The sequence below is a fragment of the Amphiprion ocellaris genome, chromosome 5 (genome assembly GCF_022539595.1).
Source record: "Amphiprion ocellaris isolate individual 3 ecotype Okinawa chromosome 5, ASM2253959v1, whole genome shotgun sequence".
Lineage (NCBI taxonomy): Eukaryota > Metazoa > Chordata > Actinopteri > Pomacentridae > Amphiprion > Amphiprion ocellaris.
Genome location: NC_072770.1, coordinates 11,073,710 through 11,087,744, shown reverse-complemented (window position 1 = coordinate 11,087,744; position 14,035 = coordinate 11,073,710). Strand labels below are relative to the sequence as shown.

The 14,035-nt window shown below is 38.8% G+C and overlaps 1 protein-coding gene across 2 annotated transcripts in view; it reads right to left on the bottom strand.

Annotated features, from left to right (window-relative positions):
• rspo4 (R-spondin 4) overlaps nt 1-14,035 on the bottom strand; it is a 52,518-nt gene that overhangs the window by 26,956 nt on the left and 11,527 nt on the right. For both annotated transcript variants that reach the window (XM_055010432.1, XM_023298809.3), the window contains exons 2-4: nt 12,868-13,056; nt 11,399-11,536; nt 2,891-3,091 (exon numbers count right to left, since the gene is read on the bottom strand). In XM_055010432.1, the coding sequence (XP_054866407.1) occupies nt 2,891-3,091; nt 11,399-11,536; nt 12,868-13,056 (528 nt within the window). The remainder of the gene's footprint in view (nt 1-2,890; nt 3,092-11,398; nt 11,537-12,867; nt 13,057-14,035) is intronic.

Genomic DNA, 14,035 nt, shown 5'->3' with positions numbered 1-14,035 from the left:
GAGCCGTCTAATCTGGAACAACAGAGGAATGTCAGGGAGATGCCACAGCACCCTTTTATCCCAGATGTGTACTATTAGGTCCACGGGACCGAGTCATGGGCCAGACCCGGCTGGATTGGGTTTCTTCCTCCGCTAATGCCACCGGACATACGATCTGACAATGATAATGATAATTACTTCAAATGACATGCCTTCCATTGTGGAAGAAGTGGAAAAAAAACATGCAGGCATGCACACGCTCCGAACAAGATGATGTTTGCAACTTTTACAGGAAAAACTGTTGGCTTGGACAAGTTATAAACAACACAGCATTCCTCTGCACTGTTTAAGTGTTTCACAGCTGCTTGTGCTGTTTGTTCAAAAAGATGGATATATGAAACAATAATAAAAAAAAAGGTCAGAACAACAACTTGGTTTTGGAGGGAAAGCTCAAAGCACTGCCAAGTCTTGGTTTTTAATGTTTTGGATATCCCTATGAAGTTCATCATTAATTTAATGCAGAGTTAAAAACAAGAGCCAGGCCTTGTCTCCAGTACAATAGTACTCTTGCTGATTAGAGCCTAAGAATAAGGGATGAAATAATCTGTGGTTTTGTTCTCTTCAGTGCAGTTTTAACTAGTATTGACAGCATTTTCACAACACAAAGCTTTCAAAATGTTGGGGTTTTTTTTGCAGTTGGAGTCTATTTTCAGGTTCCTTTGGAACCTCAAAAACACGAAACACATGACGAACATTAAGCCCTGAATGCCACAACTCCAGTCTCCGCTTGGATATCCTTGGATGGAAACAACCTAAATGCATAAACTGTGCGATGAAGCCAAGGAGGTGTGATGTTTTAAGATGTAATCTGGCAGCTGAGCAGCCAACATAAAGAAATACAAGTCCTTTTTTAGCCACAGGGAGCTTAGCCAGTTGGATATACAGGAATTTGTTATCACTGCCATCACCTTCATACTCGCTGTCTGAAACTTTTCTTATGAACTGCAAAAGAAATCCTCAATAAGAGTCAGTAGATGCGTCTTTGAGGATGTTTCCACCAGAGATGCCACTTCAAAAAAGCAGATATAACAATCAGTGCTTGGCTTTAATGCAGCTGATGTCCCATAACTCACAATGGTTCTTCTTAGTAATGCCGTCTTTAAGAATTCTTAGTGCTTTTTCTACAACACTCAGTCACAAATATCTCTCTCAAAGGAATCATCCCCATATGTGATTCCTTCCTTTTTAATAAAACAGATAAACATTTTTTACAAGTGGTTTTTCCTCACAGTGCCTTCACTTGTTCCACTGCACTGCCATCACCAGAACCTCTGTTTTGTGAGATATTTGTATCACGTTTCATTTGCCGTAAACAAAACCTCCTATACAGTGTTGCAGTGATTCAAACGCCAACTCTCAAGAATAACAGATGAACCCTACATTTCCTAACAGTTTCCTGCCAGCACAAGCAGCTGCTTTGACCGTACAACAAGATTCAAATGATGTTACACAACCTATCAGTTATGATGGCAAAAGAGCAAGTCTGGTGATGGTATTCCACCTAGGGAGGAGGTTGGGGTGGATGAATGGATCAACAAACCATCAGATTTAGCCAAACAGGTCCATTGTTTGTTTCTCATTTCCTACACCTTACAAAATTTAACAATATGGCTGTGAAATTAGAAAATTTGTTACACAATCTATGAATTCTGACAGCAAAGGAGCAAGTCCAGTGATGCTAATCCACTTGGGAGGAGGTCAGGGTGGATAGATGGATCAACAAACCAGACTTTTGACAATGGAGTCCACTGTTTGTTTCCCATTTCTCCACATTACAAAACTTAACAATATGAGTGTAAAATCAGATTTATGTTACACAATCTATGAATTATGATGGCAAAAGAGAAAGTCCAGTGACTTAGGGAGGAGGTCAGGGTGGATGGATGGATCAACAAACCATTAGATTTTGCCAGGAGTCCATTGTGTGTTTCCAACTTCTCCAAATTACAAAACTTAACAACATGCGTGTAAAATCATAAAATGTTTTACATTGTTTTGCAATTTACCTTACAAAACCTAACAATATGGGTGTGAACTCTGAAAAAAATTGATTTAAAGAAATGATTTGTTCCAGAAAGCACTAAAGAGGGCAGAGACAAACTGCTGCATTGGATTAGAGGACCTTTGTGTCATCCCTACAGTGAAGCTGTTTTGGAGGTTTTTTTTATATAGCTTAGGCTATGAAAGGAAGAAGTTACTGTAGAAAGCCTGTTGTCCAAGAACTGCTTGTTCCTGATTTTCACGCTGCAATTTGACTGTTCACAAAGCAGCAGTAATAAAGCACAGCTGGATGGAGGGAGGCTAACTCTGAAAGGGAGCTAGGTTTTCATTGGAAACACCACAGGAACAATGGTCATGTTGTTTGTTCGCGTTGTGGACAACATGTCCATCACTTATCACTGATGTTACAAAATGTTTCAGACAATTTGTAGCATTTTTTTGTCCATCCTGAGGTTATTTTGACTCTGCAAATCTACGTGACACCAATAAGGGAAACTTGGAAATCAAAACAACCAAACCGCTCCACACCGCTGCAGTAAAGCTCCAGAAAGAAAGAAGAAAACTATTAACACCCAAGCACAAAAATGTAATGAAAATTGCAAAGTGTTAATTAGAAGTAGCACATGTTGGAATGTTTATGGAGTCCAATCTCTCCAGTTTGACATTATAAACTGCACAAGTGTGTCAACGCAGCACAAACAAGGTCAGGAATCCACAGATGTTGGCACTCTCATGTTCTAAAATAACCATCTAAATGATCAGACGGTGATTGTTGGAAGCACATAGTATCTGCTGTAGTTGATTTTTAAATTCTAAATGCTTCATTGCACCTACTGTGTGACTCTCTCACCTGTGGGACACTTTTTCTTCATCCGGCACCTTTGTGTCTCACTGTGGTTTGGGCAGATCGATGCCGGTTTCTCCTCAGGCGTTCTCTGGCTGCCCCCCCTGGTCCTGGTCTGCTTTCCCCACCTGAACCCACAGGTGGCGCCATCACGGAGGCAGACGCTCCACTCGCTCCATTCTCCCAGCGGAGCCAACAGACAGTCCTCTAACAGGGATCAGAACCAGGGAGGGAAGACACAGATTGATTAAAGAGGCCTCAGACACAAAAGAAAAACATATTTCAAATTAAAAAAAAATTTGTAACCAAACCAGAAAAATGAAAAGAGGATAATGCTGGGCAAGCAGCAGAACTGTAGGAGCCAAAGTGCTTAATCACTTCCACATGTGAATCCAGTGAAGTTTAAGGTGTTCTTGAAAATCAGTGAAAGATCTCATGTGGTCAGGACTGTTCTGTGTCAATAATTTAACCAATGAAGGTCTAATTTGGTGCCTCCTTTTCAGCAAAGTCCAACACAGTCTCCAGAAAATGAATGAAGTTTCTATACAACTAAAGTGCATTCTCAGTCATGTTTGTTGTTCATAACGTACCTCAAACATATTCCTAATTAATTTATTTTACTTTTTTTACTCTCGATCCTTTTCAACCAAGAGCGTTGATCTATTTGAAGGCAAACTCAGCACCGACCCTTTTTAGTCACAATTTTAGATTTAATGGACTTTATTTATGACTCTTCTTAGAACAAATTTTATTTATTGAATTTTCTATTCACTCACTTCTTGCTTTTATATATATATATATATATATATATATATATATATATATATATATATATATACACACTTACAGTCATGGGGAAAAAAAATATTAGCCCACCCTTGTTTTCTTCAATTTTTTGTTCACTTTAATGCCTGGTACAACTAAAGGTACATTTGTTTGGACAAATATAATGATAACAACAAATATAGCTCAAAAGAGTTTAATTTAAGAGCTGATATCTAGCCAACGTCCATGGTTTTCTTGATAATAACCAAAATCACTTAAGTTCTTACATCAATAGATATGGCATTGTACTGCCAAAAAACAATGTTTTTAGACATTCCATGTTTTCTTTTCTGTCCGTTTCATTCACATGATACACACAGGAGTTAGTACTTGATTGTTTTTGATGACTGCAGCCATGCATCTTGGCTGCTCTCCACCAGCTTCTGACATTGTTCTGCTGTCACAGCAGCCCATTTCTGTTGCACTAATTCAAACAAATTTGTTTTGTTTTTGGGATTGTGGTTCTCCATTTTGCGTTGATGATTTTCCACAGGTTGTCAATTGGATTCAGATCTGGTGATTGAACAGCCAAGGCATGGTTCCAATGTTCTGGTTCTCCATCCAGGATTTAACTGACCTTGCCAGGTGGCAAGGGGCATTGTCTTGATGGAAAATCCAGTCATTGGAGGCAGGAAAGAATTTTCCAGCTGATGGCAGAAGAGTGTTTCTAGAGTAGCCCTGTGCATGACCTGGTTCATTCATCCTTCACACAATTGCATTTGCCCTGTTCTATCCATACTGAAACTGTTACGGGTCGGGGGAAGCAGGAGAACCCAAGCGCAGACACACAGAACTGGCTGACAGGTGAATAACTGAAAAATTTATTTACACAACAACTAAACCAATACATTAGTGGGGAACGGAACTGGGGGGAACAGAACTTAACCAACTACTAAAACTCTAACTCTATAAATACAAAAAAAACGGAAGTTTACAAAACTGAACTGAATTACAAAAACTAAGCTGGGTAGGGGTACTCACGACATGGGGAAACTGAGAACCGAGGGGGAAGACAGGCTGGGGAAAATCCATGAACAGGTGAGAGCAAAATAGAGTCCAAGAAAGGGAAAACCAGGAAGGGGGAAAGCAACAGAGTCCATGGGGCTAAAGCAGTCCGGAGGTGGCAGGCTTGGTGGGGGGAAACAGAATCGAAGTAGGATGTGAATCTTTGAGAGTATGTGGGTCGATGATCCGGCAGGGAGTGAATGAATGAGCAGGGTTTAAATAGTGGAGGTGAGGTGGAGAACAGGTGAATGGTGTAACCTGATTGCTGCAGCTGAAACTCATTGTAGCAATCAGCAAACCAGAGTGCAGGCAGGTGAAGCAGGTGAAGCAGGAGGGTGAGAGACAGGGAGAGAGAGAGAGACATGAAGGAGAGGTGACAGACAGAGGCAGCCAGAGAGAGAGAGACAGGTCAACACAGAAACAAATCAGGACTCAAGGGAGAAAGGACGAAAAAGAGGAAAAAGGGAAAGAAGGGCAGGGGCTAGAGCAGGATCCTAACAGAAACAACCCCAGATCATCATTGATCCACAATCATGTTTTACTGTAGGGGCAAGACAATCTGGTTTGTAGGCTTCTCCAGGCTTCCTCCTAACCAGTTAGTTGACTGGAGTGGGCATCACATGAAAATTTAATTAATCACTGAAGAGAACCTTTGCCCAATCATCAACAGTCCAATCTTTGTGATCCCCAGCAAAGAGTAACCAGGCTTTCCTCTGTCTTTCCTTGATGAAGGGCTTCTTCCATGCCCTGTATGACTTCAGACCAGCTTCAAAAAGTTGATTTGGAACTGTCCTTGCAGAACAAGTCACATTTCTCCACAGTGCCCACTCATTTTTAAGGTCCCTGGAGGTCTGACAACGATTCCTGACATAGGAATGGATGAGTGCATGGCCATCTCATGGGGTAGAAAGACGTTTCCTGCTGCGACCAGCTAGCAATTTGGTAGTACCATGTTCGGCTTGTTTTTCTTGGTGTAATGAATGGCTGTCTCAGAGATCTTCAGTTTTTTCACTACCTGTCTCTCACTCATGCCAATTTCCAGCAGTGCCAGGATGGCTGCCTTTGTGGCTTCACATAATTCTTTTGTTTCAGACATTATGTGAGAGCTGACAACTTCTGAGTTGTGCTACGGTACGGTGGCAGGAAACCACTAGGCCTTTGCATGTGCAGTGCTGCTGATGACATGAAATGGCCTCTTATATACCCTGGGAATGCAATGAAACTTAAGCATGTCAAATAGGACATGAAGTATTATGGAATCATTTGCATTTTTTGTCGTGTTCATTGTATTCTTCAGGTAATATACCTTTAGTGGTACCAGAGATCGAAATGAACAAAAAATTGAAGGAAAAAAGGGTGGTCTAATAATTTTTTCAATGATTGTGTAAATATATATATATATATATATATATATATATATATATATATATATATATATATATATATATATATATATATATATATATATATATATATATATATATATATAAATAATCTTTTAAAATTAATTGTCTTACTATGAATATCCGTCATAGCAAAAAATAGACTAGAACTATATATTGTCTGCAGTTTATGATGTGTAACCTGAATGTATTGATTATCAACCACGCAGGTAGAATAAATTGTAAAAATGTAAATAGGAAAGTTTCTATCAAAGCTCATATTGTTGAGTCTGACTGATCTCCAGCTGTTAGTTGGATGTTACACAAGTCAAATTCTTACTTTCTTGTAAAAGCTTGGAGGCTAATGTCTTAACAGCTTCAATTTATTTATTTTTTATATAGCCTTAATTTTTTCATCTTTTCATTTAACCACATTCCTAAGAATGTGACACATATATTACAATAAAACAAACATCATCGTCCCCAGCAGCTGTGATAATTGTTGTCAGCTGTAGTATTTAATTACAACGGTACTAACGACAAAGTACTACAGCGAAGAGAATGTATATTAAGTAACAATAACAATAGAGATGAAAGTAGGCATACTACTACAGGACCTTGTACTTTTGTCCTGATTAGTTTAATTCCTATTTCCATAGCACTACTTCCATCAGTACACCAAAAGAGTCATGCCATACAGCTCAGCTATTTAGTTTTCCATAGCTTTATTCCATTTCTTGCTGTTTCTCTCCATCAATTAAATAATCTTTGGTTCATTCCATTAAAATCACTCAGTTCCTTCCACCTGATCCCCTCACAATTGGCTGAATTTTCTTGTGTATAGTGCCTTCAGGTGTATTTGATGAGGCCATGCAGGGTTTTAGCTTCATACTATGATTATCTTCATAGTTACAGGCCCCTGAGCTTCATTGTGTGGGTCAAAATGTTTTACTTAAGAAAAGAAAAAGCATGAAATAAGCAAAATAGTGCAACCAGTGGACCTAAATTTATTACTGAGCTGAATACTACTAAAGGAGAGTTAAATGGAAGATAATTGTCCAGGAAGCAACCGGTTTGGCTTAATATGCTTTTTTCCCCATTCTGCTCATTTTTGATTTTTACAAATTCTCAATGCTTCTGTCTCCTCACACCGACCAGTGGAGGAAGACGGACGGCCTCTCTGAACCTGGTTCTGCCGTAAGTTTCTTCTGTACACACTTGCTTAATGCTTTCTCAAAAGGAATTGTTGGATTACTCTTTATTATGTGGTATTACAAAGTCTTGACCTTGCTATGTGAAAAAACCTAAAGATTACTTATTAGAGCTCAAGCAATATGTTCAGGTTTTTTTCTGGTTTTTTTTAGGGTCAATGCTGACGGCAATATTTGGTTACCAAGAAAGGCCAATAATGATACTTGGAACCAATATACACTAACTGTATGTTTTAACAGCATGTGATAGCAGAGAATCTGTCGTACGTCTTTATTCATAAGCGTGACTATAACTGAATATGTAAAATAGAAATAGGACTGATTGAATGATATAATTTATTTCTGTGGAATTGACTGAGACTCATCAGTTTGTCTCCTGTCTCCAGTTGTGTCTCATGTTCCTTTCTGTTTTCTTAACTTTTCAGTGTTTTTTCACTTTTATTGTCCACTAAGGTCCAGAGCTTAAAGCATTATTTGTTTTCCAGACTCTGTTTCAGGTTAATCTTTGGCTGCCTTCTAACTTAGCCACTAGCATAGCCTTAGCCACTGTGAGAGAAGCTAATTTCCTGGTTTGTGTTTCTTGTTCAGTTTTTGCTGCTTGAGAGACATTTCTGAGAGCACAGAGTGACGACATACAGAGAGAGGAGGCTGCATCAGACCTGAAGTAGAACATTTAATTTTTCAATAATCGGTCAATAAAAATACAGGAACTGAAAGTTGGAAAAATGTCAAATATCGGCCACATTAATCGGTACTTATGTTGTGCTGGAGGAAGTTGACAGGCCGAATGTGCTCCCAGAGTAAAGAGATGGACCAAGATAAACAAAGATAAAACAATCAATCAAGGCCATAAAGTAGGAACAGTATATGAAGACTAATGATTTCTTCTGACCCCTGGCAGCCACGTTGCTCTGATTCAAGGCAAATAAATGCCAGCTGAAGCATTAACGCACGTTTGCACTTGTAGCGACTGGCAGCTGATGAGTGATGTCACCGACAAAATCGGCCGGCGCAAGATTTTCCACAAACGGAAAAGCAGCTCGGCCTCGGCCAACATTTCTCCGTAATCACCATTATCATCTTCAGATTCCAAATGAAGAAATTTCCAGTGACCCTTTCTTTCTTTTCTTTTTTTTTCTACTGCAGTTGCTCGAGGTGTGTACCAACAGTCAGACATGAAACCGTAACATCACCATGAAAACCAGATGTGGTCCGGATGCCAAGAAAACAACAGTAGCTGCAGATGTTGCAGGTGGACGGCAGAGCGGCGTGGGATGATGAGTGAGCTCCACGATATATCTCACTTAGTTAGAAGGGAGGGTTGATACACAGCGAGATATGAAGATAAATTCTAAAAGCATCTCTCAGGACTTTTAATGCGAATCACATGTTGGCCCCATCAGAAACTATTTAGCTGAGAAATAGATGAAGAGAAAGAAAATGGAGTCTTTGAGCATTCGCAGAACCAGGTGAGGACGGTATCTGAAATATTTCAAGGCAGAATTTGTAGATTGAATGTGCCAACGATATAAAAACACATAAAATTTTCATTATTGCCACTCCCAGAGAAATATTTGATTCAAGTGAAGGATTTGTTTCTCCTGTAGGTGCAGTTTTTTTACTTAATTGGATTATTCGATTAAAATCAGCCACAAATCACAGATACTCAAACATTCACAAGTGAAATACTGCACGGATGCAGCCAAAGAGCCAGATAAAAGCAGAAGAGTTTGCAGGAACAGGCCTGCTATTGATTAAGCCTCTCAGATTAGCTGATGCGACCTACATTTTATAGCCAGCTGGGGTCAGTGAACTTTCAGCGCACTCACTTTATATCAGACAATAACTTAATACAGCAACTAAAACACAAAAACATTCATTAAAAGTATGCTGTAAGTTGTTTTTTTTTAGCCTTATCTCAGATTAATGCACAACATTGAGTTTACATTAGACACACCTGGTTATGTATCTCCCTGTATACGTGATTCTACCATTATCCAGGTTCCCAGGTTCCCTTTTCCCTTCCACATCTGGTCTTTGTGACAGTGACTCTCTTAAGTCATCACAGTGAGGATGAACCTCCTGGCTGCCTGGAAACTACAACAGTGCCAGTAACGGCTCCTATAGGTCTGGTCAGCAGGAATACATTAGCATTATTCCCCTTTTTCAGCATGTAGTCCACCACTATATCATTTATCATTCAGCTTTTATATACGCATCTGCACACATGAAAGCAGGCAGAAATTTAGAAACCTGGATACGGTGTTCACATGCTGCAGAATTTCACTTTTGCTGCATGTTTTTGCAGATTCAGTGTTCTCCAAGCTGGTAACAATTATTAACCAAGTTTCTGAAACCAGGATATGATGTGCAAAATGCTCTAAAAACCTCATAAATAAGAGACCAGGTTGCATGTAATCACCTGGACAAAGTCTGAAGGTTAAAGTTATCTTCTTCTCAGTGTTTCTTGCTGTCAATAGCTGTCATTAAATTCAGAATATCACAACTCCACTCTGATGCATCTGAGCAGTGCAACATCTCTAAAAGCTTCTCTAAAGAAATTATTTAGAATGCATGGAGTTATGCAGTATTTTATGGACACACAACATTCTATCGTATAACATTCAATTTTTATCTGCTCGATCATCTGATTTGCAATTTGAAATTTTTAGAACATAAAATGGGGATAAAAGTGATCATCCCTAAAGAAAATACACTAAATCTCCTCCAAACCAGGGATTATGCCTACAAAGTGGGTTACTATACTTTTACATTTTGAAACTTTAGCGCCCTGATTACACTTGGATAAAGCTATCTATGATTATTTGTATTTGACAAATTGCCATAACTGTTCATTCAGTTATGAAAAATCAACAAAACTTTTCTTTTTTACATTTTTTGTGCCCAAATGTTTCTAAAAAAAAGTGTTCTATATGCTTTGTTCTGTATTATCGTGACATGCAGCTAATTATGCTCCAGAAAATATTACTAATTCACTGTTCTTGACATTCATTTGATTAATTTGTTTTCATATTACAGCTTTCCTCTAAGCACAAATTATTTCATCTACTTGTCTAATTTAATAATTCAGATTCTGGTAAATTTTTGTTCAAACAGCCTCAAATTTTAATGTATAAAAACACTGTGCTGAAAGTGGGTTTACAGGCAATTTTTCTTCAAAACTTACCTCAAAAAATACTTGACAGATCCATCTAAAATATCACAAATGCCATTTTAAGTTGCCGTAGTTTATGATATAAAAGTCTGGAGCAAATCAGAGATGGTGCAGCAGATGATTACTCCATCAAGGAAAAGTGGAGTTATGTGACGATCGGCATACATTTGTCCGTCTGTCTGTCTGTTCGCAACATTCCTCAAAAACGGACTAACGGATTTGGATGAAATTTTCAGGGAAGGTCAGAAATGACACAAGGACCAACTGATTAGATGTTAGCAGTGATGCAGCTTATAGTCTGGAGTCACGGATTTGTTAAAGATTTCTGTATCATTGCGAGATAGAAGCACGGCGTCACTGTAACTATGACAAGTGAACACTACGTCAATTGCTTGCTGATGATCACATGATTACAATCCTACTACAAATCAACCGCTGTGAACTTATCGGGACTTATCTGTTGGAAATGATGCAAGGAATAATTGATTAAATTGTGGGGGTGTTTCCAAGTCCCATCAATTCCCACCGCCCGCTACATATTTAGGTCGATCCGGTATCTGTACATAACGTACACATGCATAATACATGTCTGTGCTCACTGTAAGGTAATTTTGTTTGTGGGTACATCTATATTAAATGGCCTCATTCTATGATGCTGTGATTTCTACCACAATTTTTGTCAAGTTTTCAGCCGTCGGAAATGATAAAACAACTGAGCAGCCTTGGCATACTTTGCAAAATAGAAAAAACTTGTCTATCTTCATTCTGTAGTTAAAATGTGCTCCAATTATCTGCATCGGCTGCAGGTGAGCACAAAGAAGCATCACAATTGGTAGGTTTGGAGATTAACCACAGCTGCAGTAAAAGTCATAAATTCCTTATTTTTGAGCGACTGTATACTAAAAGTGTGACTTACCGAGGCAGTCTGACTGGTGGGCGAAGGTTCCCTCTGGGCAGCGGCTCAGACATTTGCCTTTGTGTAACTGGAAACCGGGTTTACATTTGGTGCAGAAGTCTCGGCTGAAGCAGTGATCGCAGTCCACGGAGCGGCACTCTGACAGGAAGACACCATCACACATGGGTCACGAACTCTACAAAACACTGCTTTTTGGTCTATTTGTTGTCATTGTGAATCCAGGAGTAAATGATGTGGCCGTTATCATGCAGATTTTAGTTGTGGGTGGTGAACATACAGGTGAACAAAGTGGAAGGAGGGAGCTGTTTTAACATTTTGCAGCAGTTTAAAGTGTACAGTGGCCAAAATGCTGCAAAAAAACACATTGGTGGAAAAACAGGAAATGGCATCTTAACTTCTTGAATAAGATTTTAGACTTCCTGTTGAAAGAGGTGGGAAATAGGAGTGACAGACAGCAAATTAAACCAAAAGGATGTCAAATTTGGGAAAAAAGAGGTACTTTTTAAAAATGTCTTTTTAAAATGGGTTTCATTGGTTAGAATTAAGTTGTTTAAGCTTCAGCTTTGGAGGTGGTGGATCAGAAAACATCTAAGTAACTCATGAAACAGGGATACTGTTTGGTTTGTCAGTACCTGAAGCAATATTTTTGTCTTTTAGGGATGTTGTCTGAGCTCCTTGCCTTCAGATATTACTTCTATCAAGCCATCGTAACTTGTTTTATGTGTAAACTACGTCCATCCAGCACAAATATCCAGAAGTAACAATGAGCTTTTGAATATACCAGCTCCCAATCCACCTCTGCATATTTATCCAGAACCTGTATTCCTGTTTGTTTTCTATCAGGAAATATCTATTTCTGCTCGCCCATAACCACAGAGCATTTGTTATATTTGTCCAATATTGCTGATTCTGAATCAATGACATGATGAGAAATAACAGTGAAAATTCAGGCTTTTATATCTTTAACAGTTCCTGAGATATTGTTGTTGAAACAGCCTCAAATTTCAATGCAGAAGCTCCGATGAGTTTTTAAATACACCAGCTTCCAATCCACCTCTAAATATTAACACATAACCTGTATTCTGTGTTTGTTTATCTAAGGTCGGGTTATATCAGAAAATATTTTAATTAGAAATGCCAGCAGTGGTGGGATAAACAAAACCTAAACTTGTGGCGACCTCTTTCTGAGGGCTTCCGGGCATCTCTTGAGTCAAATTGATTTTCTTTAGTGAATGAGACAAAAACTATGCACTGCTAGGTGAAGTTTCTCTTTCTTTTATTGGGACAGCATGTTTCTGGAATTAATTAGGTGTCTCAAAAAAAGAAGAAAAGCGTAAACTCAACAGTGTTTGTGGCTTCTGGCGGTTCTTAGTCACTAGTTTGGGCCTCGAGACGGTCGAATCAGGTTAGATATCAGCACAAGATTCGTGATTTTTTGTCAGATTTCTGCAAGTATGTAAGAAACGTACTCATGCAACGGTTGATGTCCTTCCCTCTTTGGCCGTAGTGTCCAGCTGGGCAGGCGTGAAGGCAGGTTCCATGGTGTGACATCCCATCCCTCTGCAGGAACAGGAAGAGTCTTTCGGGGCAACGAACGCAGCCGTTGTCGCGGGAACACTCCAGACAGCTCCGACAGTCCTCCGATGCCTCTCTGTGAGCTGCAGTGGACAATCGATTAGGTCAGAGCCATTCAAACGTTAGATAAAGAGATACCATAAATCCTCCAGATATCAGGGAGAATTTCTGAATCACGTGAAAAAATAATCCACTGCTGAATTCCGAGGATCTGTAGATGCTGCAGGCACATGTAGCCACAGTTTAACTTTTAACACCAGAACAGACTGTACACTTTCTACGAAAATGCGCAAAAACATCGATCATATAGATCTAGAAGATGCTCTATTTCATGCATTTTCTTGATTTTGTTATGGTGCATGTACTCTTTCGGACCTTTTGTTGTTGTGCACCAATGTTAGCCTTAATTTAGCACTGCCCGCCAAAATAAAAGCAGGTTTATTAAACCTACAGCTAGTGTGTCAGCTCATTTAAATTAGAAAAAATATCAAATAAAAGGACACAAAAAATGAAGTTCATAAACTGCCATGAGGTTTAATTTTTCATGTCTTGGTGGTGTAACTGATTTCTTGATGCTTCAGTCACTCTAGGCTCTTTGGTTGCAGTTTTTCTCTTAATTTTTAAAAAATATTGACACCAAAACAGCTGCACAACAAGCACCACTGTTTCAGGGAATGCTCTCCAAAATACCGTTCCAGATTTATAAGTTTGCCCTATAAAACAAAAATGATGTTCAGACAAGGAGGCACCAACTTAAATCTTAACTATAAACCAGAAAAAAATTATAGAACTGCTTCAAATGACAATTTAAGCAATGTTTTTGGTCTACTAATAACAATACTAAAGTTTATTTATATAAAGTTTTTAGCTGTGGGGGTAAAATACAGGTGAACAAGGAGGAAGGATGACACTGTTTCAACATTTTGCAGCAGTTAAAATTGTCCAATGACAAAAAATGCTGTAGAAAACTACCGATGGGAAAACAGGAAATGACATCACTGCTTGTTAAATAGCATTTAATAAGCTTATTTACGAGCTTATTCATATAGCACTATTCAAAAC